This window comes from Chamaea fasciata, unplaced genomic scaffold, assembly GCF_029207755.1.
Source record: "Chamaea fasciata isolate MVZ Bird 193981 ecotype frontalis unplaced genomic scaffold, bChaFas1.0.hap1 SCAF_26, whole genome shotgun sequence".
Lineage (NCBI taxonomy): Eukaryota > Metazoa > Chordata > Aves > Passeriformes > Sylviidae > Chamaea > Chamaea fasciata.
This window is the reverse complement of record NW_027094111.1, coordinates 1,646,220-1,671,497: the sequence shown is the minus strand read 5'-3', so window position 1 is coordinate 1,671,497 and position 25,278 is coordinate 1,646,220. Positions and strand designations below refer to the sequence as shown.

Here is a 25,278-nt window from a genome sequence, read left to right as displayed (position 1 = left end):
TCCCGGGTGGGCTGTGTGGGGGAGCGGCGTGGGGTTCCTGGGTGCCGCGGCTCCTGCGTGGGCTGCCCGTGGGCTCAGCATCCCTGCCTGCGGTGCCCGAGGGATGAGCGGCGCTGCTGGCCCCAGCGTGGGATGTCTGGGGGTGCTGGCCAGCCCTGCGCGAGGTCCCCACGTCCCCTGGGTGGCTTTCCCAGAGTTGTGGGGGTCCCCGTGTCCCTTCCGTGGGGTGCCCAGCATCCCGGCCGGGCAGCCCGCCGCTCGGAGCAGCACGGCATCCCTCATCCCTGTGACCTCACCCGCCGTGCCACGAGGGGTCTGGGGACCCATCCGTGTCCCCACAGCCCCCCAACGCCAGCGGGGGCCCTCGCCGAGCCGCAGCCGGGCAGGGCTGAGGGGCCCAGGTGGTGCCGAGGCCGGTGCCGGTACCGGCAGTGAGTGTGCAGTTTTGATGTCAGCGGCTCATCCCCGGCAGCTGTGTGCGTTCCCATTCTTCTGCTTGTTATTATTATTTTTTTCCTCCTCCTCCTCCTCCTCCCCGCTGCAGCGCTAGGCTTGTCCTGGAGCCCAGATTCCAGCCCCACAGGGCTCCCGGCGCTCCGTTTTATAAGTTTAGCGGCCAAGGATCTTTAAAATGCGGATGGCCGGGCCGAGAGGAGTTTCCTTTTCCTTTCTGCCTGCGGAGAAAGGGGAATCATGGATTCCTTGGCTCCCCGATTCAGGGGTGCCACTCAAACATCCCAGAGGTGGGAGAGACGCGCAGCCTCCGCAGGGAGCAGGGAATAAAACCTCGTCGGGTGCCTTGGAAAGGCTCTGGGGAACGTGACTTGGGCTCGTCCAAGTACTTGACAAACTTTTTTATTACTAAAAAGCCGCTTTGATGTCGTCGGGTTCGGTGTGGAGACGCGGACGGCAGCGCTGGCGTGGAAGGTGCTGCTGTTTGCTTTGTTCCAGAAAAGAAATGGAAATTCCAGAGCCTTGGTCCAGCTGGAGCACCCCTGGCACCTGGACTCTCCCTGCCAGCTCCCTGCCTTTGCTGTTGGTGCCTTCCACGAGCAATTGGGATCTTCTGGGAAGGAGTTTTTCTAGGGAATACCTGATTTTTGCACTGGGGTATGGTAGAAAGCTGGTGGTAACTTGGAAATACCCTGCTGGGTGTTGTCGGAGCTTGTTTGTGGTCTAGGGGAAATGAGTGTTTATGCTCCACAGAAGTTTTCCTTTGCTTTTGACCCCTTCCCAACTCCCCACCCCTCCCGGGACATCCCACCAGCGCTGCAAGGGCTGAGTTGGAGCCCCGGTTTGGGTTGTTTGGGCTTGAGTTGGTGGATTTGTTGTCTCTTCCCTGTTATTCCCCGCTGCAGCTCCTGTAAGCCGTTTGGTTTTTCCTGTCCAGAGCAAGTTTTCCACTGGCTCATCCCCTCCCCCTCTTAATCCTGCAAAAACAGAGTTTTCACTGAAACGGGACTGCTGAGGGCTGAGCGGGGAGACCTGTGGTGGTGGTGGCCAGCTTGTGGTGGCCACCCTGGACCTGCCACATCCAGCAAGGAGGGCAAGGAGGACACTTGGCACTGCCAGAGCCGGGATTGCAAATGCATTTCTCTTAAACAGCACCACTAAACACAATAAAAAAAATCCCAATTTGAACAACGAGGCCTCTGCTGCCGAGCGAGCCGGGACAGGTCCGGAGACACGGAGAGCAGCAGCACAGGAAAGGTCCCAGAGCAGGCTGCGAGTCCTGATCTTCCCTGGTGAGCAGGAGTGAAGCAGCTGGCAGATCCCCGTGATTCCTTCCTTTCTTTCTAAGAACACCCACCCTCGGCAGCGGGGTGCCGGGGAGTTGTGCCGCAGCGCTGCGGCGCCGGGGCTGGCTGGGATGCTCCTGATCCCCGGGCGTGCTGGGGGAGGACGTTTGCATCAGCGCTGCGGGGGCACCCACCTGCTCTGCCCTGCTCTCGAGGGGGTGGCTTCAACCAGAGGATGGGGCTAAAAGTGGAGATTTTGGGGGTGGTGACGCCGGTGCTGTCTCAGCGCTTCCCTGGCTCTCACTTCCTTCTGGCATCCCCGGGGTTGTCGTGTCTGGGACAGCTGGGAGGTCCCCAGTGCCACCACATCTTCACCAGTGTGGCCCAGCTGGAAGCCAGCAGAGCAGCTCCCCGTGGGGATTCCAGCCCCTCTTGCCTCATCCCTGGATCTCGGTGCCGTGGCACGTGCCGGGGCGTGCCGGTCCCGGTGGGAATGGCGGCATCGGCACGGCTGTGGTGGAGCTTTTTGGACACCTCTCTTTTGGGGTCTGGGAAGGAAGGGCAGCCTGACTCCATCAGCCCAGCAGCTAAGGCTACTCTCCATGGCAACCTCCTGACATGTTTTAGGGGGTGCTGACCCTCGCTGTCCCCTTGGAAAATCAGGAGCCGGCACGTGGAAATCATGGCCCTGTGCAGAGCAGCCCCCGGCAGCTCAAGGGTGCCAGCGGCTCTGCCAAGCTCAGAACACAGGTCATGCTTCCCCTGCTCACAGCGCTGTAAACATTAACTAATCAATCCTGGTGAAATCCTTTCTTTCTCATAATTAACTGGGGTGTTTTTTGGGGGATTGGGGGTAGAAAACCTGGAGCTGTGGCATCTCAAAAGCTTTTCCCCGCTCCCGGCGCTGTCTCTGCCTGCTCCGTGGTGCCCGGCACGTGGCCTGGCTTGTTTGGACTGGGACAGCACAGGGTGGTTTGTCACCTTGGTTGGGTAACCCAGCTTCAGCTGGGGAGGGAACGACCTCCCAAGGACTGGAGGAGACTCCGGGGTGGGCAGGAGAGGTGGGGGACCCTTGTATAAATCAACCAGGATTCGTTCCGCCTGGGACTGGAGCCTTCCTGGTGCTGGGTGGCATTCCTGGCCATGCCCATCTCTGAAGAACCTCCTTTTCTCCCGCTTGTGGCTGGTGTTGTGCCACAACAAATGCACCTGGAGGTGTTTGGGGACTCAGAGGTGCCTTGCTCCTTGAGCCAAGCAGCTCTCCCAGCCTGCAGCCGCCTCCTGATGCAAGGGATTGCTGGGAGATCCATCCCACGGGGATAAACATCACTCCTGGCTGGTGCTGAGTGGGCTGCACGAGGCCTCTGTGGCCTGTGACAGCACTGCTGGGGCTGGTGGCGTGGTGGTGACTCCTCGCTGGGGGAGAGGAAGCCCTTCTTCCTCTTCATCCCTCGGGAGGAGAGTTGGCCGAGTTCCACTTTTGGAGTGGAGAGTCCCTGGCTGGAGCAAGTGTGGGGGAAGCTGGGCTGGGAGCCATGGGGTTTTTCATCACTGGGTGAATAACCCTGGTTTTTGTGGGGGTCATTGGCTTCTCTGGCATGAGAGGGCAGGGACCAGAGGCGAAAGGGGGGCTCAGGGAGGTGGCAGGAGCCTGGGGCAGCCCTGGGTGTCCGAGGTGGAGCCCCAGCACGGGGTGCAAGGAGCCGTTTTGCTCGTGCTCGTTTTGGCCAGCGGGGAAATGGGGCTGGTGGTGTCGCAGGTGACAGGATCCACCCCAGCCGGCCTGGCTGGCTCTCTGCATGGAGTCATCCCCTCTCCAAGGCCCAGAGGTGCCTCCAGGGCTGGAATTGCCTGGCAGAGATGCACGTGCCTCCCCCCATCCCACGGGGATCAGCGGAAGCCACGGCCGGAGTGTCCTGGTGCCCTGCTAATGAACCAGAACCGTGGCTGAGCCCTGCTCTCACAGCTCCTGGAGCTGTTGGCTGCTTCTCCTCCTTTCCATGCACTTCTGACCCACAGAGAAAATCCCCTGGGAGGGCAGGGGGTGGGTGCAAGGTGGCCTCATCCACAGTGCCTCGCTGGCACCGTCGCCGGGACGTGACCGCCGGTGTGCGGGGCTGTGCCAGAAAGGCTTTGATCTCCTCTCAGCAGCCGAGCCTTTGGAAAGGACTGGGGCTGTTCTCTGCCTGCTCTCCTCAGCTCTGCATTCCCGTGGAGCCTTTTTCCTTCCCGGCTCATGCTCCGGGGCGAGACCGGAGTCTTTGACCTCCGTCTGCTGGGTCCCAGCCAAGCTCCTTTCCAGGCTCGTCTCGCTTGTGTCAGCTAAGTTTAGACTGCCCTGGACATACCGTGGCTGATGCCAGTGGCAAGGAACCTCCCAGAGGGAAGTAAAGCAAGAGGTTTTATTTAAATTTCAAGTGTCTTAACACCATTGTTTGAATATCCGGGTGATGGGTGCCTTTTTTATAGGGCTGAAATGGATGAATGCAGGCTGCGGGAGCAGCGCGGTGCTGCAGGTTCCAGTTCCTCCTGTCTTCCCGCAGGGACAGGCTGTGCTGGAGCTCGGGGAGGGCGTGAAGGAGCTTGGATTTGTGGATGCAACTCCATCCTCCTGCACAGAGGGGCTGTGAGCCCTGCCTGGACCGTGGGCTCAGCCTGGCTGGTTCCTGCACGGGGCAGTGTTTCGCTGCCGGCTGGAGCAGGAGGGCCGCGACAGGCGTGGGGTAGTGAGAAGATGCACGGAGCAGCTGGGAAAGCAGCGCAGGGAAGCCCTGGAAAGGGGGGAACCTCACTCCCTGAGCTCCAGCCCTTCCCAATCCTCCCCGTGGCTCCGCCGTGCCCAGGGCGTCGCTGCCCTGGAAGCTCAGTGCTGCGGCCGGATCTTAGCAACGCCAGCTGAGTTTTGGAGGGAGGTGAAGCAATCGCTGCCCTGGGGAGAGGCGGTGCAGAGGTGCTGGCACACCTGGGATGGGGCCGGGAGCGGGGACACAGCGGCAGCCTCTGATTGCCGGGGCTGGTCACCCGTGCTGTGCCCCCCGGCAGTGGGTGAAGCCTCCCAGGTCCACGGGCAGGACCAGCAAACCGGCTCCTCTCCGCACCCCGGATTGCTCACACCTTTCCCATCCCATCCCATCCCATCGGAGGCTGCGGGTGGGGTGGGAACCAGCAGAGCCGGTGCTGGGAGGTGGTGGAGGGGGAGCAGGGGTGGAGCTGATCTCCCCAGCACACCCCTCTCATCCCTGCTGGATGCTGTCCTTGAGATCTCCCTTTTTCCTTCCAGACGCTCTTTCTTCCCCGGGAAAACTCCAGGTTTAACCTCTCAACGCTGCCCTGTCTGGGGGGTCTGGGCTCGCTGCCGGGGATGTTCAAACAGCCTCCAGCTTGGAGAGGGAAACCGCCAAGGAAATTCCCTGCACGGAGGATGCTCGTGTTAATGAGCTGGGAAGTTTCACTTCCAAGCTCGTGTGGTGGGGTTTTGTGTGTCTGGATGGATCCCACCCGGCTGGGGGGCCGGGGAGGGGGATCCTCCAGCCTCAGCTTCCCGCGGCGATGTGTGGTGGGGCGGGAGGCTGAGTGATCAGATTTGGTGTGTGTTTGGCCGTGGGCACGGTAAAACGAGTCCTGGGATGTGATCTGAGATGCGTGTCCCGCTTCTGGGTCAGATAAGCCCAGAGATTCCTGGAAGAGGCGGGGGGGGGGGAAAGTGGAGAGGGGAGGCTATCGGGCAGGATGGCTTGGGACATTCCGGGTGAGAAGCAGGATGCTGATCCCGGCAGGATGGGCTGCAGCTCCCTGTCACCCCTCAGAGCACAGCCTGGCTCTGTGGCTGCCAGCAGAGGTGGGACAGGTCTGGCTGCAGAGCCTGTGCCTGTGCCTGGAGTGTCCCTTTGTCACCCGCTGTTTATCAGCGCTCTGAGCCAGCCAGCTCCGGGTGCTGGGAGGCCACAATTGTGTTTATTTTGTTGTTTTCCTGTGCGTGACAAGCCTGCATTTCCATTTTTCATTTCCTGTTGAGCCCTGTTTCCCTCCGGTGAGTCCCAGCCTGCCCTGCCTGCCCTCCTCTGCTCAGATGAGCATTTTTTTAATGATGCTGGGGAAGCTTTTTCAGCCTCCCACAGGTGATGAGTGCTGTGCTTTGCACCTCTGCAGCACCCTGCGTGGGCCGTGTTCTCTCCCAGCTGCTGTTTTGCCCACCTTGAGCCCTGCTGGGAGCCTTTTCCCCTTCCTCAAGCTCTGCTGGGACCCCTGCCCAGGTCGGGGGTGTAATCCTGGCATGGCTGGGATTGAAACCGGCTCCTTTTCCAAATCTCTCGCTCTGCCCTTGCTCCCCTCCAGCCATCCACCCCACACCTGCACAGCCACGGAGCTGTGCCTTGATCCCAGTGGGATTTTCGTGTCCTGTCAGGGCGAGCCTCATCTCGGTTTTTATTAATCGTTTTTCGGGTCCTTTGTGGCCCTACAGAACTGCTTTTGCCAGCAGCTTATTTTTCCCTGCAGGAAACTGTATACAAGGGCTCCCTTCGGCCGGGAGATTCCAGCTGACCTTGGGCACTTTTGCTCCCGGTAAATCCATCCTGCGGGAGCGACTCCTTTCCGTGCGCAGCGGGGTCGGGACGTGTCCCCAGCCCGGTGGTCCCTCTCTGCCCGTGCTGCCCCAGCCAGCTAATGAGCATTAATTAATGCCCCTCTGCACCACCCCTCTCCTTCTGGCGTGTTCGGTTGACGCAGTGATGTTGGGGACAGCTGGCGTGGCCCGGTGACCCCGCTGGGGGCTCGCCAGGGCGGTGACGGTGCAGCCTTAAGGCTGTCCCTAAATAAATCCACCCTGCACCCCGGGGTCACACCGCCTCTGGCAACATCCCTGGCGTGGCTTGAACGGCCCCATCCCCATTCCTGGGGCTCGGGGGTGTCCCAGCATCCCCCCAGCTCCCGGGTGACAGCGGTGGGGACGGCCATGGGGTGGCACGGGGGGGTTTCAGTGCAGGCGCCTCCAGACGCTGCTGCCTGTGGAGATATTTCATCCTGGCCGGCTGTTTGGGATGCTTCTCGTTCCTGCTGGGAGGGCAGTTGCTGTGCCGGGAGATCTGGGATTCCTGGATGCTGCGGGAGCTGGGGGCTGCCCTGGCTGCCCCCCTCGCTCTCAGTCTCGGTGTGCTGATCGAGCCAGCTGGAGCGATCCTCCCTCCTCCAGGAATTCCTGGCGTTCCCGGCAGAAGGGAGAAGGAGCTGGGATGCTTGGGGATGGGATCTGGTGGCGTCAGACCCGCTTTCCATTAACCCCCTCGGGACGGGAGGAGGGCAGTGGCCTTCTCCCCATCACGGCAGGATTTGGGGGAGCTCAGTGGGATCCGGGCTGGTTTCCCTGCATCTCCCTCCTGCTGCTGGAATTTTGGAGCAGCTGCCTGCTTGCCGTGTCCAGTGGCCATCCTGGTGAGGTCTGGTCTCTCCCCTTTCCTGGGAAGGAGAGGATGGAGATAAACAGGGTGGGATCTCACTGTCCCCCTGTGATGGGCTCCGCTCCCCACGCCTCTTTGGGGGTGTCGGAGGGGAAGGACTTCATGTCCCCTCTTGTCCCCTCCATGGAGCTGTTCCCACCCTTCGTTCTCACAGTTCCTTTGTCAGCAAGGATCAAGATTCATCCCCCCCCCCCCTTTTTTTTTTTTCTTTCCTTCCTTTAGAGGAAAATTCCATTGTGCTATTTTTAGTGGTGACAACTTGGCTTCTCGCAACAACTTTCATTCTGCTGCCGGCGCTGCCGGCGGGCGCGGGGGGGGTGGCTGGGAACGACCCTGTCATGCCAGGGATGCACTGGGCACCAGGCACCTCCAGATCCTAAATCCAGGCTCTTCACGTGGCCCCTCCTTGGTGGCTGGACCAGCTCCTGGATCAGCTCCTTGCTGGGATGAACGGATGTCGCCTCCATCCCACCCTAGCCCAGGGGTTCAGGGGGTGCTGGGGTGATCAGAGTGTGGAGAAGGCACCTCGCCACCTGCCCCCCTTTCCAACTGGGAGCTCCCTGAGGGAATTTTGGCTCCCTGGCTCCCAGCTGTCAGGGGCACAAGCAGCAACTGGCCTGCTGGGTTTGCTCTGCTAGCCATGCAAAGTGATATCCCCGGTGAGTGTCTGTCCCTGGAGGAGTGTCCGTCTGTCCTGGAGCTCTGGAGGAGGTGGACACAGGGTTGTTTCCATGAGTGTTCTGGTTTTATTCGCATTTTTATGGATAATTTGCCGTGGGATGTAGGTTGCTCTTGGGATGCATCTCAACACACGGTGAAGGAGCCAGGGATTGATGTGCCTGTGGATGAGGGGAATCTCCTCGTTGTCCCGAGTTTCAGGGAGCTTCCCCCTTGCTCTCCGGGGGGAGATTTGGCTCCTGCAGCACATCCTTGCTCTATTTCTCTCCCCCTCCTCTGGCAAAGCTCAAATGCTGTGTGGGAGCCCAGGCAGGATGATCCTGCGCCGTGTGGTGGGTCTTGCTCAATCTGCTGGGATCTTTCCAGAGAGGGAATGAAGAGAGCAGGATCCACCTCCATGACAGCACATTTCAACACTACTGATGATGATTATATTATTATAATTATCGTGGTCATTATTGGTTTTATTATTTGATTTAACAGAAGTCCTGCTCCGTGCCCGGTGGACACCAGTCCTGCCGAGGGGCAGCAACGAGCGGGTCAGGCGCTTGGATCCCCTTGGATCACTCTGGGCTGGTTCCTGCTGCCAAAAAATTCCTTTAAAACCAGTAAATCTCCTTTTCAGCTTTGCGAGCGCCTCGCAGCCGGGGCGAGGCGAACATGTGGCGGGTGTCGGGGGGCAGAGACGGGAGGGATCTGCTCCCCATCTGCTCCCGGGTCTCACCTCGCCCGGTTTTCCAACATTTCATGGCACTTTCCTGATGGCTTCTCCCCTGGTGTCAGTCACCAGGGCGGCTTTTCCCACAAGGATGGGAACGCATCTGCCCACTGCCTGCGTTTTCCTCGTCCCCTGCCTGCCAGCCTTAAATCCCATTGGTTTTTTGTTTTTTTTTTTTTTTCCCCTTCCCCTCCCAATTCCCTTCCTCGCTGGAAATATCCCCAGGACATACAATCTCTGAAAGCTGCTGCGTGGAGGGGTGGGATAAAGGGATGCCGGGGGGCCCTCGGTGGTGCGGGGCAGTTGCTGGGCTCATTTGCAAAAAAGGGGGGTGGCCTCAAGCCCTGGGAGGTTTTTCGTGTGCTTCATCAAATAAGGAAACACTGCCAGTGGTCAAAGGGCGACTGAGAGGAGTCCAGCGGGAATGCTGAGCCGGGGACAGTGCCTGGAGCTTGTGGGTGCCCCGATGCCACCCAGCTGAGCAAGCGGGGCTGGTCCAGCTGGAAGATGAACTCGGAGAAGTACAAGAAGTTCCTGGATGGACTCGGCACCCTGAGAGGTATTTGTGACCCACAAAGGGAGAGAGGCTGAGCCGCTGGGTGCCACCATCTGTCACCGATCCCGGCGGATCCAGCGCTCCCGGCACGGCCGGGAGGAGCTGCGGGGAGAGGTGGTGCTTCCACTGGCTCTGCTTCACTTCCCTCTTTTGTCCTCTCCTTGGATTTGGAGCTGGGCACAAAGGGAGCGCTGGGGCAGCGGCCGGCCCAGCCCTTGCGAGCAGCCCGGGGAAGCTGCTTGGCAAATAACGACTGGGAAAGGAATTGAGCTCAAATTCCCGCTCCAGGGGACAGCAGGCTGCTGTTCCCATGGGATTGGGGCTGACCCTGCTCTGCTGAGGGTGTTTTCGCCGCGTGGCTGCGGGTGCACGCTGGCACCCGGGTGCAGATTGCTGTTTTCCCAGTTCCCTTCTTTCTAAAGCTCTTTCCCAACGCTGTGCCCTCTCCTGCCTCCCGGGCTGTCCCTGGAGAGCCAGCTGGGACACCCGATCGTGCTGGGCTGGCCCCTGGCAGGTGGCTGGAGGCAGGCAGCCGTTGTCCCACTGTCACAGGCAGCGAGCCCAGGCTGCGGGACAGCAGCTCGGCTTACCTGGTGCTCTGGGAATGCTTTTTCTCCCCTTTCTTTCTCTATTTTTTTTATCCTCCCTGCTGTCAGAGGAGCTTTTTCCTCTGGAATTCCCAGCCGGCCTCATCCTGCTGCAGGGCTTCTCCTGCTAGAAGGAGAGGAGAGGAAAACAGAAGGCACCTGGAATGCCATCATCCAACCTGTCATCCAACAATGCTGTCATTGACTCGCCCCTTTTACAGCAAGGCCTCGGCTGGGCTTTACCAGCTGATCTCATTGTATAACAAAGGTGAATCAATTCCATGTTTAATTTAGCAGGGAGCCAAGGGAGTTGTCACCAGCGGGCTGGCAGTGTCCCCACCCTCCCGTGCCGCCGCCACGAAGGGTTAATCCCGCAGCTCTGTGCTGACAGCTGCCCTGAGTTATCGAGTCTGGGAGGAATATAATTCACTTTCTTATGCTGCCGTGGTGTCCATCATAAATTTTTCCTGAGCCTCGCTGCAGCTGGCACTGGGAATCAATGTAAAAGGAGCCCCGAGTCGCCATGTGCCTGCTGGGTGTGCCGGGGGTGGTGGCCGGCTCTGTCCCCTCCATCTCCCGCCCCTTGGCAGCCAGAGCAGGGATGGGTGCTGGGTTTGGGTGCTGGGTTTGGGTGCCATTGAGCCCTTTTGTACATTTTGGAGCTGCTGCTGAGGCTCTCCCGTGGAGCTTTCCAGCCCCGTCTCCAGCTGCAGCTCGGCGAATTCCCGTCCTGCCCGCGCGAGCCAGGCGCGGGGAGCCAAGATGACATTATTAATCGTGTTTACAAGGTGACTGCTTGCAGGAGCTGAGCTGGCAGCCTTCCCCCTCTCCAGGTGCTGCCCAGAGCCCTGCCGGGAGCGTTGGCTCCCGTGCTGGCTCCCACATCCCAGAGCTCGGTGGCACTTTCCGCTCCCGCGAGCCCGGAACAAGGACATGGGAACGCGGGTGGCACGTCCCTGAAAAGCCCAGCCTGTGGGGTTTTGGTCTGTTCTGCTGCCTCTAGACCCAGTGGTGCTGATTTTGTCTGTCACCGGCTGTGTTTACCCCCAGCCCTTTGTGGCTTTAATTCAGGGGGGTGTGGAGAGGGGTGGAGAGGCTGGAAGTGTCCAAGGCCAGGTTGGACAGGGCTTGGAGCAACCTGGTCTGGTGGAAGGTGTTCCTGCCCATGGGGGTGAAATGGCCTTTAAGGTCCCTTCCAACCAAACCAGTCTGGCATTCTGTGCTAGGAGGAGGCCAAACGCTGCTTGAGCCAGCACGGTTGGAGCCCTTTCACACTGCTGGGAGGCTTCCCTGTGCATCCAAGCACAAAAGGGGTGCCCACAGGGAATGGTTGGCTCTGTGGTGCTCACTGGCTGTGGGGATGCTGTGCCGTGCATCCTGCTGTCACTGTTTGGCATTGCCATGGATCTAAGTGTGCTCCCAGCACAGAAAACAGCCAGCCCAGCCTGCCCTTGAGGCTGCGGGGCTGGCCAGAGCTGCAGGAAAACAAGGTTTTATTGCTGGAGAGGTTTCTCTTCCCTTCTCCCCCCTCATCTCTATTCATCTCCCCGGGGAGGTGGAGGCAGCAGCGGATATTGGAGCTGGGAGCGTTTCATATGTAAATGCTCGTGTGTGTAAGTCCAGGCCCCTGACCCCCCGGCTCCGTGCCAGCATCCATCCCCGTCAGCCCTCCAAGGGGCTTGGAGAGCATCCCAGTGCCCCCCTAGCCCGCCCAGCTGGGATGGGGCTGGGGGGCCCTGCCGGATCCCTGTCTCCACGCTGGGGACAAAGGATGCTGCTCCGGGAGCGACCCTGCCCTGGTGGGTGTGGGGTCACCCAGACTTTCCACACGGTTTCCATCTTGAGTTTCCCGGGGCAGCGTCGGTCACGGCCCCGAGATGACCGGATCCTGTGGGCTTGGCTGAGGAAACCCATTAGATTACAAATTTATTGCTGGGTTAATTTTACCAACAAGCACGAGGCCGGCTGGTTTCGCTTTCTGAGGAGTTTTGCTGTTTACTTGGCAGCCGGCTCAAACCTGGCATCTCCTCGGCTCTGTCTGTGCATTTCCAGCTAATCTGGCTCCATCTGACCTTGGAGCTGCTGTGTGCTTTCCCCAGGGGAACCGGGCTCAGATTTTCCCCTGTGACCAAGGAGTGGGTCCATGCTTGTTCCTGTCACCTCACCGTGGCGAGTGTGCCCGCAGTGAGGAATTTGCAGCTCTGCTGACTTTCTGCTGTTAAAAAAGGAGGGACTTGGGTGTCTCTGCTGCCTGAGGGACGTGTGGGATCGGAGCAGGAGGCAGGAGCAGCATCCTGCCCTGCTGTGTGCCACAGTGCTGGAGTGGTGCCACAGCTCGTCCCCTTGTCACTGTTTGCTTTCGTCCCATCGTGTGGTGGCTTCCCCGAGGAGCAGACGGGGCTGCCCAAGGTGGCCGGGTGTGATAAGAGACCCAGGGCCAACATCTTTCCTGGCTGTCCTGGGTGGAGGCCCTGCTGAGTTTTTGCTCTGCCAGCCCTGTGTCCCTATGTGTGAGGAGTCTGGTGTCTCCTGGGAAAGGGTGGGGGACACTTTTCCAGCTTGACCACCCAGTGAGGTGTCCCCTGGGCAGCCCTGCCAGGCAGGGACACTCACGGGCTGCGCCCTAACTGAGGATCTCTGTTGATTTACAGCTCTCCCACCGCAGCTTTGTGCTGCCAAGGATGGTTTTAGCTCCAGAAAGGTCCGGCTCAGCCCTGCTGAGGGAATCTGCTGGGCTTGGGCCAGGCTGGAGGGGTCCAACGGATCTGGGGCTTGAACGGAGCGGCCAGAGCAGCGTTAGCAACTGGATTATTTCATTTGCTTTTTAACAGGGATTAAGTTTCTCTGCAGGAGAGCAGGTCTCTAGGGAACAGAGGTTTTGGGCTCCCGCCTCCCCCTTTTTTTTTTAATCCTACATTTCTCTGTGCTGCTGCACGCCAAGGCCAACTGGCCGGGAGCTGGCGGGAGCAGCTGGGATGAAGCATCACTTCAGGGCACAGCACGGCCACGACCGTGATCGAGCTTGGAAGGTCCAGGAGCAGGTCCTGGGTGCTGTGGGGAGGCAGCTGTGGGTGCCCTGCTCCTCAGACCCCCCTCTCCAGAGGCAGGGTGCCTGCTTGGGGCTGGCTGGCAGAACAAGCCGCCGCTCCTTCGCCCGCCTCCCGCCCGGCGCTAATCAGGTTTCACACTGCTTAGTTTGGGACACCTAATGAGATCAGGGCTCAAGGTTGCTGCCTGCCCTCCATCTGCAGGGGAAGAGGAGGGAATCGGCTGCTTCCTTCTCTTTGACCTCCATTTCTCAGAGGAGGCTTTGCACATCTCCGGCTTCACCGCCGCCGTCCTCGTGCTGGCAGCGTGGCGAGGGTGGGGAGACCCCGAGCTGCTTTCTGGGGAGGAGAAGGCAGAAAAAAAGGGGGCACCCACAACTTCCTAACAGAACCTTGGGCAGTGACCTCTGTGCTTTGTTCGTGGGAAGCCAGGACGAGGCCCAGGGGACGACCCAGCCCCGACCCCCCTGGCCCCGACACCCCCATTGTGTGGGGCCTGTGCAAACACAGCACCCCCCAAACAAAGCGCAGCCAGTTCCCACTGGCCCAACATTTCCCTATTTCCCCCGCTGCCAAGCAGCCTCTGGTTGGCGTTGGAATAACGAGCCTCTCGGCGGAGACACCGGCTCTTTTGTTAGCTGCTAGAAAAGGAGTTTTGATGCCGGCCATCCCTCCGCCCCCCCGGCTTTCCTGCTCCCTAAGCCGCTGCTGTGGGAAGTGCAAAGCTTGGACTTGAGCTGCCGGGGATGATCCCAGCGCCGCGGCTCCGATCCGGCTCCCCGGGGCTGTCCCCGGGGTTCGGCCTGCGGCTCCGCACCCCGAGCAGCCACCCCACAGCTCCTCCAAGAGGGGCTGGGGCCTGAGATCATATTTGGGGGCGTTTTTCCAGCATTCGGGGCATTCCTGGTGCTCGGCTGCTGTGCAGGCGGTGGTGCAGGATTTGGGATTTGGGCTGCTCTCCGGCACGGGGATGTGTCCATCCCGTCTGCTGGAGTTTCCAGCAAATCTCATGTTGGGGAGGGAGTTTTATTTTTTGGTGACTTGGTTTTTTTTTTCATGGCTTTCTCCCTCCGCTGCCGGGGGTGTGCTGGGAATTCCGGAGCGGGTGTTTACCCAGCCGCGGAGACGGCGGCTCTGTGGAGGTGTGCGGCGTTGTCCCCGTGGCCGGAGGGGCAGGGAGGGACCCGGAGATGGCATCGCCTTCCTCCTCCTCCCCCTGCCTGGGAAAGAAGCCACCTTCTCGTGTCAGCACAGGCCCCTGGGAAGGCGTGCAGACGTGTGTGTCCTCTTGCACGTGGGCGTGCGAGCAAGCCTTCCTCTGCCCAGGGCTGGTGTTGCTCCCTCCCGAAGAGCCCGCGGTGTTTTTTGCGGGGAGACCTTTGCTCTTCCTTTCCCTGTGCATCCCCATCCTCCTCACCTGCGGCACGGGCTTCACCTTTTCCCCTCTCACCCGGCATTTCCAGGATGGCTCCAAGCTCTCAGTGCTTGTCCCTGTTCCCTCCTGCCCTCTCCACGCAGGACGATGCCATTAAATCCGTGCCAGCTCCGCGGGGGTCGGTGCTTTCCGGGCTTACGTGGCCGTGAATTTTCGTGGCATCACTCAATGAAGCAGGCGCTGCCAGCGTCCTCGGAAGGGTGACAAGTCGCACGGGGAGGCTTCCCAGAAGTGGGAAACGATGAAATAATGCCCGAGCTGCTGCGTCAGCAGAATCCCGGCAGCCTTGGATGGAGGGAGGGAGGTTTGTCATGCTGGGAAAGCAGCGGTGAGATCACCCCCCCCTCCAGCGTGACGCTCGCTCCCGGGCTGCAGGGAGAGTTCCAAAGGCCGGGCGGTGTTGGAATGAGACGCGTCCAGCACGTGGCTGGTGGGCGAGGATCCGCTGGGATGCGTGTCAGGGGGCTGGGGTCGCTCTGGGGGGTGCATGGAGGGGTGGGCGCCCTGCCTGTGCTTCGAGCAGCAGGGCTGCGAGTGCTGATGGCTTTGGGTGCCCCTGGGAGAGGTGCTGAGTCCAGGACACCAAAAAGTGAGCTCCAGCAAGGAAAGGAAGGTGATGCCCTGGGAATGCTGACCGCTCTTCCTGCAGGAGATGTAGGAGACTCTCCCTGATCCTGCTGTGTAGGGAACAGTCTCTTTCTGAGTTATTTTTGAGATTCTCGAGGCCCTGGGTTCTCCTTTTGGCTCTGTCCATCTCACTGGAGTTGGTCCCTTTGGACGGCCCCCGTTGGGATGTCACATTCCCGTAGACCCCATAACTGCTGCTGTGCTGGGGGATTTGCCCTCCAGCCCGGCAGCAGGAGTTCATGCTGCTGGGGAATGATTAAGTCATGAGCAGGTGGCCGTCCAGCTCAGCTGTTTGCCTTTGCAGGATGAAAGCCACAGGAATGATGTTTGCTTCCAGCCTTGTCTCAAATCTTCTTATCCCTGCCCTCCACCTCTGTATCCCACAGCGAGGGGGTCCTGGGGTGCTTTCCCACGTCCCCCTCTGTTGCAGCACTGTCAGCCCCGCTGTGGGAAGGGAAGTCTGGTCTTTTCTTAAAGATATTATTCTAATTTTGGTGCCCAGACGTCTGCTGGAAAAGGGAACATCTCCATTCTTATCACCAGAGCTTCCTTTCGCTCAGTTCCGATTTTATCGCTGATGGTGCCTGCGGGGGGGTTCCGAGGTTCCCTCCCAGCCCCTTCCCTCTCCCCTCCTTTTGCTGACCTTTGGAAGCTCCTCTGCGAGAGCTTTGCAGGCAAATATTGATTTACGCTGCCCTCACGGTGCAGACTGGGGGGGCTGGTGCAGAAAAACCCCCCAGCCCTGGGTGGGATGGAGCTGCTCTGGTTAACCCAGATGAGGCCCAGCTCAAGCTCCCACTATTCCTGTGCAAACGCAGGAATACTCAGAGCCAAAACCTCTATTTGCACAAACCCCTGTGTTTGGGATGTTGACTTTCCAGGGCCACAAGAGCGCTGCTGTCCGCGAGTTTCCACAGTCCCAATTTTTGCAGCTCTGGAGTTGGGTGACGATGCCCGGTGGGGCCGGCACGGGACCCCCGCGGGCTTCTCCCTGTCCCTCCCAGCAGGAATGCGGCCACGTGGGGGATGATGAAAGCCAGAAGGAAACGTTGAACGTGGGGAATGTGCCCGCCGTGCCAGCAGCCGGCTGCCGAGGGCTCACCGGCCGTGCCCGCACACGCCGGGGCCGGTGATTCACCGGCAGCAGGAGGGGACTGGGAGCTGGAGCCGAGGAGCCGGGCAGCGTCGGGAGCTGCGACCTGCCTCGTTTCCACCTTGTTTTTTAATAGCCTGGATCAGAAGAAACGTCATCTTTGTTCTGGCTTTCCTTTCCCAAGGCTGCTGGCGCCGCGGGCAGGGTGGAGCGAGGCTCCGCACCCCGGCGGGGCCCTGCCCGTGCTTGCCGGCAGAACGGGGTGCCCTGGCACGTGCGGGAGCGCTCGGCGGCCGGGGATGTGTCTCGCTGAGCTGTCTGTCTGTCTGTCTGTCCGCAGCCGCCTTTGCTGTGGTTTGCCGGGAGGGTGTGATGCTGTGAGGAGCCGGGGGAAGAGCTGCGATCCACGGGGGAATGATCTCAGCTGAGCGCTGGAATGGGGCATGTGCTCCATCCCTTGGCTGAGGATTTGGAACGGTGTTTGTTCCGGCCCCGTGCCCCCATCCAGCCCCTGTGGAAGCCCAGACAGACCCACCCCAGAGCAGAGCCCGTCCCTGGGTGATGCTGTCTTTGATTTACCGGGAACACCCCTGACCCAAAACCTGGACTCTCCTTCCCTTCCCGGTCGATTTTCAGCCGCCTGCCATAAGCCACTGAAGATTTGCTCCTAAAGCTCCCAGAAAGGAGGAAAAAAACAACAAGAAAGGGGAAAAGCTTCGCTGAGGAAGCAGGGCAGGAAACCTGGCTCCTGTCCTGCAGTCACGAGTTTGTGCGTGCTCAGCTCTGCTGCTGGGCAGGCCCTTTAACTGCTCTGGGAGCTGGGGTGCCTCGTGGGCAGCGTGGGGTGACCCTGATGACCCTTTGGGGCAGAGAAGCCCTCCAGGGCACTCCCAGCTGCTCCCATGCCCAGTTTTTCCTGCTGCGGGGAATGGAGGGGTTTGGCTGGGGGGCACTGGGTGCCCACCCGGGCACGGTGGGGTGCAGCAGAGCCCCGGAGCCATGCTTCACCCCGGAGCCGTGCTTCACCCCGGCTCCGTGCTGCCATGTGCCAGCTCTGGCTCTGTCCCCAGCGATGCCCGCTCCAGCGTTTCCACAGTGCCACCTGGCTGCCACCTCCCCGGGGCTGGGACACACGGCCCTGGCCGGAGCTCACCGGCCCTTTTGCTGCCTTCTGCGAGGCCACAGCACCCCAGGGGATGAAGGAGCACCCCAGTGGCTTTGCCCAGAGCCGTGCCAGGGTGCCTCCATGGCCTGAGTGGCGCCAGGGACACGGGGAGCTGTGCCCGGCTCCCGTGTGACGCTGCCCGGCAGCTTCTCCGGTCATATAAGGAGATGCCGGAGCCGGGAGCTGAGCAGGGAGCTGATCTCTGTCGCCTGAGCATTACTCACTGAGGAGGCACATGGACGGGGGGAGGAACAGCCCAGGACACCCAAAGCTTGGCGTGACTCAGCTCAGGGCAGGAACGTGGCTGGAGCGAGGGGGGTCTGACACCCATGTCCCCCCACGCTGCCCCATGGGGTACCCTAAACCCAAGTGGGGCGTAGTGCTGGGCTCCCACCCTTATGGGTGATGCAAAATGCTGCCCGGGGAACCCCCTGTGAAGCAAGGGGGTGCCCTGCAAGGTGGGGACCCCCCTCCCTCCCCGTGAGAGGGCAGGGCCTGTCCGCTCCCCAGATTCCTGCGCGGGCGGGAGATGTGTCCTCTCCCCACCCCTTTCCTTTCCGGGCAAAGCTGCTTTGCAAGGAACTAAAAATGAGCTGTTTGTGTTTTGGGTGCTCAGGGTGGTTTCCATGGCAGGGAGGGGGGAGTGTGGGTTGGCTGCATCCGGGGCTGGGTGGTCCCCTGAGCCCGGCAGAGTCACCCCGAAACCCGACGTTGGCTCCTGACACCCCGGAGCAGCCACCTCCTTCCTGCCCTGTCAGCTCCCCGCGGTGGGAAAAGGGAAATGGGGTGATGGTGTTAAACTGAGCTGGATGAGCTTGGGATCCCAGGAATCCCCAGAGTGTCCTGGTGCAGCAGAAGGATGTGTTGATATAAATATAAATTTATATAAATATATTCAAAAGCTGGGCTTGGTGATCCTTGTGAGTCTTTTCCCAAGTCAGGGCATTCTACAGTTCCACTAAATTATATAAATAATGTATAAAAAGAAATAAAAACATATATTTACACACAATTATATATATTTTAAGAACTTCTTTCACCCAAAGGCTTCTCCAGCTGGAGCAGCTGGCAGCACTCAGTGCATTTTATCATGCCCTCCGTGCAGGAAACACCCGGGAAGCCCAAGAGCAGCTGAGCCCCCATGGTTGCAGCTGGAGTGAGGGGATGCGGGAAACCAGCTCCTGCTTCCTGGACGCTTTTCCACTGGCACATCCCAGCTCCATCACATCACCAGCACTCATCTGCCTTGCAGGAGGCTCTTTGCCCCTCTCAGGTTGGACCACGGGCCCATTTATGGTGGCCTCGTGCCTGCCTCGTGGTGGGTCATTCCTCCTGCAGCTTTAACAAAAAGCAGACGTCTTTGGAGGAAAACTATGCCAGGGTATTTTTCATCCAGGCAGGGATGGAGCTCTGGAGAATATATTGCAACAGCGCCGAGCCCCGGGGTAATTCTGTATTTTTTTTATCGCCATCTTGTTGTCTCAAAAGATGTGGGGGTTGAAGGAGCCCCACAGGAAGCAATGAAATCTTAGGATCATGGAATGGTTGGATGGAAGGGACCTTAAAGATCATCTCATTCCAACCCCTCTGCCATGGGCTGGGACACTTTCCACCATCCCAGGGTGCTCCAAGCCCTGTCCAACCTGGCCTTGGACACTTCCAGGGTTCCAGAGGCAGCCACAACTTCTCCAGGCAAACTGTGCCAGGTTTTGGAATGTTTCAGTCAATGTTTGGGTCAATCAGGCTTTGCTCGATATGGTTTTCTTGGTGTGCCTGACTAGCTGGTGGCTGTTGGGTTTGGGGAACTGCTCAGGGTTATAAATACAATATAAATCCCTCTTTGCACCTGGATGAAACCCTGCACCTCGTGGGTTTTCCCAAATGTGGAGCAGCAGTTGTGGGATGTCACCCGGTGCCGTGCTGGCCCCGCATGAGCTGCATCTCCTGGGTCAGTAAATCCCGAGCTGGCATTCCTGCCTCTCCCACCAGTAAACCCTGAGCCAGGCTGGTGCCCTGCAGGTCTGCTCTGTACCACCCTCACCATAACAACTCCCCCGAGCCCCGGCAGAACAACCCCCTCTTGTCCGAGTCCTGGGGAGAAAGGGAAAGGCGAAGAAATGAGCCTTTAATTCCCTACCTCCATCCAAGAGCCAGGAGCTGGCGAGGAGGGGGGGAACGTGAGGGGCTGTGAGCTCAATCCAGGCTTTGTGGGAGCCTCCCCAGCCCGTTTGCTTGTGGTTACAACGGCAGAGGGGCCGGGCAGGCAGCGGCTGCTCTCGGTTTCCCCGCGTTTGCCGTTCCTGGTACGGCCGGCAGCGGAAGCGTTCCCCAAAAGAACCGAAACTCGGAGTAACGCCCAGCACGGTGCAAACCCTCGGAAAAATGGGGCTGCAAAGTCTGCGGTGCTCGGGGCGAGCGGGACACCCAGCCACGGGAATTGCACAAACCTCTGCTGTTAGAGCATCTTTTGGGGTGTTCCCTCATGGAGGGGAGTGTTCTTATATTATTCACAGCGCCCAGGGAGGGTGGTGGGGATGTGCTCGTGGTCCTCAACTCCCAGAAGCCCCGAATTTTGTCGCCGTTGCTTTCAGCCTCCTGCTGGGCAGAGTTTCCTGCGGGCAGACAGTGCTGGCTCCAGCCCAAGTAGCCCGGGAGCCCCGGGAAGTGCTGCCTCCATGTCCCAGCCGCTCCCCCTCGATCCCGGCTGCGCTTGGCATCCCTGGCTGTCTGCTGGCAGGGGACGCTGCTGACTGTCACCCATCGGGGGGAGCTGAGGTTTTGTGCCCGTCCCAAGCCCCCCGTGATGCCACCCCGGCATCTCCTGCCGCCGATATCCCCTCGGCTGCGGCTCCTTTCCAGCGGGGCTGGGAATGGATATTGAGGAGATGACGTCTCCTCCCCACCAAGCGGGGAAGGGAAGAGGAGGAGGGGGGGGACGGGGGGGACGGACCACGACGAAGTTTGGCGGCGACAACTCGGAGGAAAGATGTTTGAGGCGGCCTGACGCTCGCTTTTTCTCCCTTTACCCGCCCCCTCTTGGAAGTCCCGAATCTCCCAGTCCCGGCGGCGCTGGCTGTCCCAAGCCGTGCCAGCTCCGGGGACGCCGCAGGACACAGCCAGCTGCGGGGCAGAGAGGCGCAGGCAGGAAGTTTGGGAAGTTTCTCCAAGCAGCGGCTCAGCCCCCCCATCCCCTCACCCTCCCCGGCGATGCCGGGCTGCAGCAGGAGAAAAAGAAAGCCGGAGCCAGGCTTGGGATAACGGGCCGGGGAGTAGGAAGCGATGCCTCTTTCGGAGAGCTCCTATCTGCCACCCGCTGCCTTTGTCCTCAGCCACGTCCTGGGCATCGCCGGCGTCCTGTACTGGAGGAGCCGGAGCAGGGAAGGTAGGGGTGTTCCGGGGAGCGCTAAGATGGCCGGCATGACCAGGGCACGGATTGTTTTCCTTCCCCAGCAGCCGTGGCAGCGGCACGGACAAGGACAGACGCGGCTGTGGGGAGGAGGGAGGACGACACGGCAATGGGGAACCCTCAGTGGGCTCCCAGCCCGTGTGAGGAGGGGAAGGCAGAGCTTTGAGTGCCTAAATTTGGCCTCACCGCCCATTCCTGGCTTTTGCAGGGCTGGGGGCGACTGGGATGAAGGGGGTTGAGGGCTGCTTTTTGTCTGGCACGATCCCACAACGCGTGGCTGGGGTTCTGCCCCGCTCGCTCCCACCCGTGGCCGTGACAGCGGCGTCTCTGTCAGCCCCCGGCACCGGCAAGACGCGGCCCTGGGAGATTCTCCCGGAGCTGGCACGGCCTCGCCGAGCAGCTGGGGCTGACCCTGCCTCAGTTTCCCAAAATAGGGCTCGCACATGACCGCCCAAGGAGGGCAAGGATTCATTACAGGGGTGTGGGATAGCTCCAGGCCCCAGCTGAAGTCTCGGTAACTCCTGCTCCGTCCCCGACTTCTTCCCCCTGGGATTTGTTTGTTTTGATTCCTCGCTCTTTCTTTCCAGCCGTGCTTGTTCTCGCCTGTGCCTCCGCATGGGGCCCTTTCCCCGCGTCCGTGACCGATTCCCTCTTTTCTTTCCCTTTTTTTTCCATGCAAAGGGGCGGGACTGAGCAGCCGGGCAGCGCGGGGAGACTTTTCCCTGGATGCTGCTTTGGGATACACTCCTTCCTTCCTTTTCTCCCTCTGAACTACTGGGAGAGGGAGGCTGAGAGGGAATTGCACAAACACGTCCTGCAGAATGCACCCTGTCACCCACTGAACCCAGCCTTGCTGCAATTCCTCCTGCTGACCTGCCCATTTATTTAATCTTAATTAATCTCCGTGGCTGGGCAGTGTTGTCCAGTGATGTTCTTGGTTCCATTCGGGGACCTCTTGGATGTTTCCCAACTGGACTGTCTCTTCCCCATGCTGACCTGCTGCTTCCTCCTGTTTGGAGGGATGTTTCCGCCTCCAAATCCACCCCTTTTTGAAAAAAAAAATCCTTAAGTGTTTCAAGCAGCAAATCTATTTAAAACCTGTTTTCTTTAATCACTTTTTTTTTCCCCAGAAAAGGGCAGGTAAAGCCCAATCCTGGAAGACCAGGATCATTTTGCAGCAGGTTTTTTCGCTCTGTGACGCTCACCCAGCTCTGCTGAGCATCTGCCCTGCTCTCCTTTGCATCACCACATCTCAGGTGTCTCCCTCATTAAATATCCGGGTGTTGGATCCTTTTCCACCGCAGGTATCTCTTGTGCATTCTTCCAGGCTGAATCAGGCTCCGTTTCCTCTCCCTGGGTGAAAGGCTCCGTAAATCCTGCCCTGTTGGCTCTGTTGTCATGATGGATTATGTCAGCTCTCAAGTTGGCAGCCAGCATGTTTGAAATACCTTGTGCTCCTCAGCCTGCCAGATTTTTTTTTTTTGCATATCCCCCCCCTCTCAAAAGTGCCAGGTTCCAAAAGCCCCCTGTGCGTTCTCATTCTTTGCTCGCCTTGAAGGGAAAACCCTGGGTTTCATTGCTTCAAAATCTGGAGTTTTGGCTTTTTTTTTAAGTAACCAACCCCTCCTTTACCCCATATTTGGGTCTTGTTTAATCCCACTTTCACACTGAGCGTGGGTTTGGAAATATCCTTGAGATCTCTGTGACATCGTCCGGTGCAGTGCCCTGTCTGACGTGTCCCGTGTTCCTTTGGATTTAACAGCAGGAGAAAGTTTGGGAGCCACCCTCCAACTTTATTCCAGGACCTGGTGGGCAGCATGAAACGCCCTGGTTCCCTCCCAAGGATGGCAAAAGGCCATCCCAGGGAGCCCCGGGTGTCAGTGGGATGGAGGGTGCCAAGCCAGGGTTGGGATTAGGGATGGTGCCTGGCCAGGCATCTTTTATCCAGGTGTTTCCTGGGGCTGGGCTCTGGCAGCAGCCTGAGGCAGGAGGAGGCTCACAGGGATGGAGTGCGACAGCGAGCAAGGCCGGTGACGATGGAGGAGAGATCCAGGGGGGAGCAGCAGCTCCTGGCCAGACGTGTTGGGAGCTGCTGGGGACAGGCCGGCTGCCAGGACAGCGGCTGCCGCAGGCAAACGGGGAGGGAATTGTCTGTGCAGGGCGTTGTGGTGGTGCTGGAGGGGTTTTCTGGCACCCAGCACCTGTGGGAGCCATCCCTGTGACGATGGAAAGTGCCTGGGGATGCTGAGGTCCAGCGGGACGGGAGTTTTTCTGGTTTTGGGGTGCTGGAAAGCAGCTGTGGGGCAGGATGGTTTTCCCTGTTTCCTTTCACTAGGTGAGTTCAACAGCAGAGGAAAACCCCCCCAAGCCTCACCTTCCCCTTGTGCCCCTTGAGCCGCTGCGGGGGATTTGTGCCACAGTGCCCCTGTTCCTTTGGGATCCACATTTTTGGGGATGTGATGAGCTGAGCTCTGGTGAGCAACAAAACCACGTGTGGTCCTGCAGAGGCTCATGGTGTCTGTTTGCCGATGATGTTCCCTGTGTCACTGTCACCAGCCTTTGCTCCATGCCCTGTGTGTGAGGGACCTGAGGCTCTGCAGTCCCTTCTCCTTCCACTAGCTTGTCTTGGGAGCGGGACAGATTTTTCTTTTCCCCATAATGTTCCCTCTGGCCCTGCCCCACCTGCCGGCCGTGCCTCTGCTCACTGTCCCTGGCTGGTGACAGGATGGTTTTTTGGTGGCTGGGGCCAGCAAACCTCTGCTAGACCAGGGAGAGGACGAGCATCGGGGAGGGGGGATTGCAACAAGTTATTTGTCAGAGTGACTCTGGAAAAGATTAGCTGGGCAGAGATAAGCTTGCAATGCCTTAATATTGTTAGTAAGCAGTAACCAGCATTATTATTAGCTCAGCTGATAGCGCGGGTGCGGGCTGAGGAGGTTTAATCTCGTTAGAGCCCGGGAACCACCCAAAGGGGGTGAGTCAGGGCAGAAAAAAAAACGGAGGAAAATCCCCCAATTTCTGCGGGACATGGGAAGAGTGATCTCGTGGAGGAGCCTCTGGGCTGTGGGCACCCCTGGGATGCAGCGCTGGAGGTGGCTGGCTGCCGACTGTCCGTGTGGGACCCTGTGACATCCATCGCTCTGTCCTCCCGTGCTCCGTGCCATGCTCGGGGACGCTCTCCCACCTTCCCGAGGCATCATCCCGGCTCCTCTCGCCCTCCAGGCCGGGCCAGCAGCCGGCAGAAGGGCTGCCTCGGGATTATATTTAGAAGAAGAGGAAGAGAGGCGGTGATAAGGCGGCCCCCGTTATCTCCCCGCGTGCCAAGCGGGGCCGCGTCCCGGCTCCAGCGCTCCGGACCCGGGACATGGTTCGGGCAGAAGCCGCGGGCGGGCAGGCGGGAGAGCGGAGAACAGCCCCGCATTGTCCCTCCTGTCCCTGGTGCAATTAACTGGAAAACAAGACGAGGAAAAACAAGCCAAGAGCCGGCCAGCGGGCAGTGCCCGGCTCTGCGGGACCAGCCTGTGCCCGCATGCCGATCGCGCCGGGCTTTGGGCTGCGGGAGCCGCTCGGCGCTCCGCATCGCTTCTTCCCCGCGGGCCGGAGGGAGCAGCGGCTCTGCCCTTCGCTGCCGGGAGCTTGTCCAAGCTGGTCTGCCGGCCACAGGGAGCGGTGAGGGTTTTGCGGAGCCCGGGAGCAGCCGGAGGAGCCGGGAACGGGCGTGGCGGTGAGAGGATGGTGGCGATGCCGCGGAGGAGGAACGGCCGCTGCCCGCGCCGGGGGCACCGGCGGTAGGAAGTGGCTTGGTGGGAGGAGCTGTGGCCCAGAACTCATCCGTTCACACCCTCCGGGGAGCGGGAGGTGCCGCCAGAAGACCCTTCCCCAGGTGCTGCCGCTTTGCCCCGGGACCCAGCGCTCGCCATCCCGGGCTGGGGCGATGGAGAGGCGGCTTCTCTCCGGGGAGAAGAGGCGGCTCAGCGCCTGCCTGGTGTGCCGGATGTGCTGCATCGGTTAGTACCCACTGCCCAAGGGGTTTAATCCATCCCGGATGGACACCGGAGTTGGGAAGGGACCCGACACTGCGCCTCTGGAGGGGTCTGGTGAAGGAAAATCCCGAGAAACACGTGGGAGTGACACAGCTCCCCATGGCCGGCGGTGCCAGGCGGCAGCTCCTGGAAGGTCGTGCCAAGGCTGGAGCCTGGCGGGATGGGAAGTGAGGGTGGATGTGGCTCAGCCTACGGGTGGTTTTTGGCACCTGGTTCCGTGCCGTGGCCTGGGGATGGAGCGGGACACAGGGAGGTGACGCTTGTGTCACCCTGTGCCACGTGTTTGCGGTGCTTTCGGAGGGGGAAGCCGCGGGGTGGGTGAGGAAGAGGAAGAACGTTGGGTGGTGCTTTCCAATCTGCGTGGATGAAGACATCAGGAGGTTTTGCCGAGGGTCCCTGGGGCCGTGCAGGGACCCCCAGTGACCTCCCATCCCAGGAGGGGGATCTGGGGCTGTCCTGGGGAGCTCAGCCTGGGAGATGCTGGCTTTCTCCTTTTTCTCGATTTTTGACTTAAAACCAAAGCAAGGGGTGCTGCTGCCTGGTAGACTCTGATGTCAGAGATGTGTTCTGTGCGAGCAGGGCTCGTCCTTTCCTGGAATATCCATGGGATCCTCTGGGCTGGAGATGCAGCGCTCAGCGCTTTGTGCCACGGCTTGGTGCTGGGGATCTCTCTGTGTTCCAAGATGATGTGGTTAAATCCTGCTGGACACAGAGCTGACTGCCAGGGG

General features: G+C 60.0%; 1 protein-coding gene across 9 annotated transcripts in view; it reads left to right on the top strand.

Moving 5' to 3' along the window:
• Nucleotides 1-25,278, top strand: part of LOC136301458 (microtubule-actin cross-linking factor 1-like) — a 135,386-nt gene that overhangs the window by 5,753 nt on the left and 104,355 nt on the right. The window contains exon 1 of one of the 9 annotated variants that reach the window (XM_066204496.1): nt 20,366-20,483. The exons of 7 other annotated variants lie outside the window; for them this stretch is intronic. In XM_066204496.1, the coding sequence (XP_066060593.1) occupies nt 20,381-20,483 (103 nt within the window). In that variant the 5' untranslated portion in view covers nt 20,366-20,380. Of the gene's footprint in view, nt 1-20,365; nt 20,484-24,426; nt 24,515-25,278 lie in introns of those variants that run through there. One more of the 9 variants, XM_066204498.1, reaches the window with a different exon arrangement.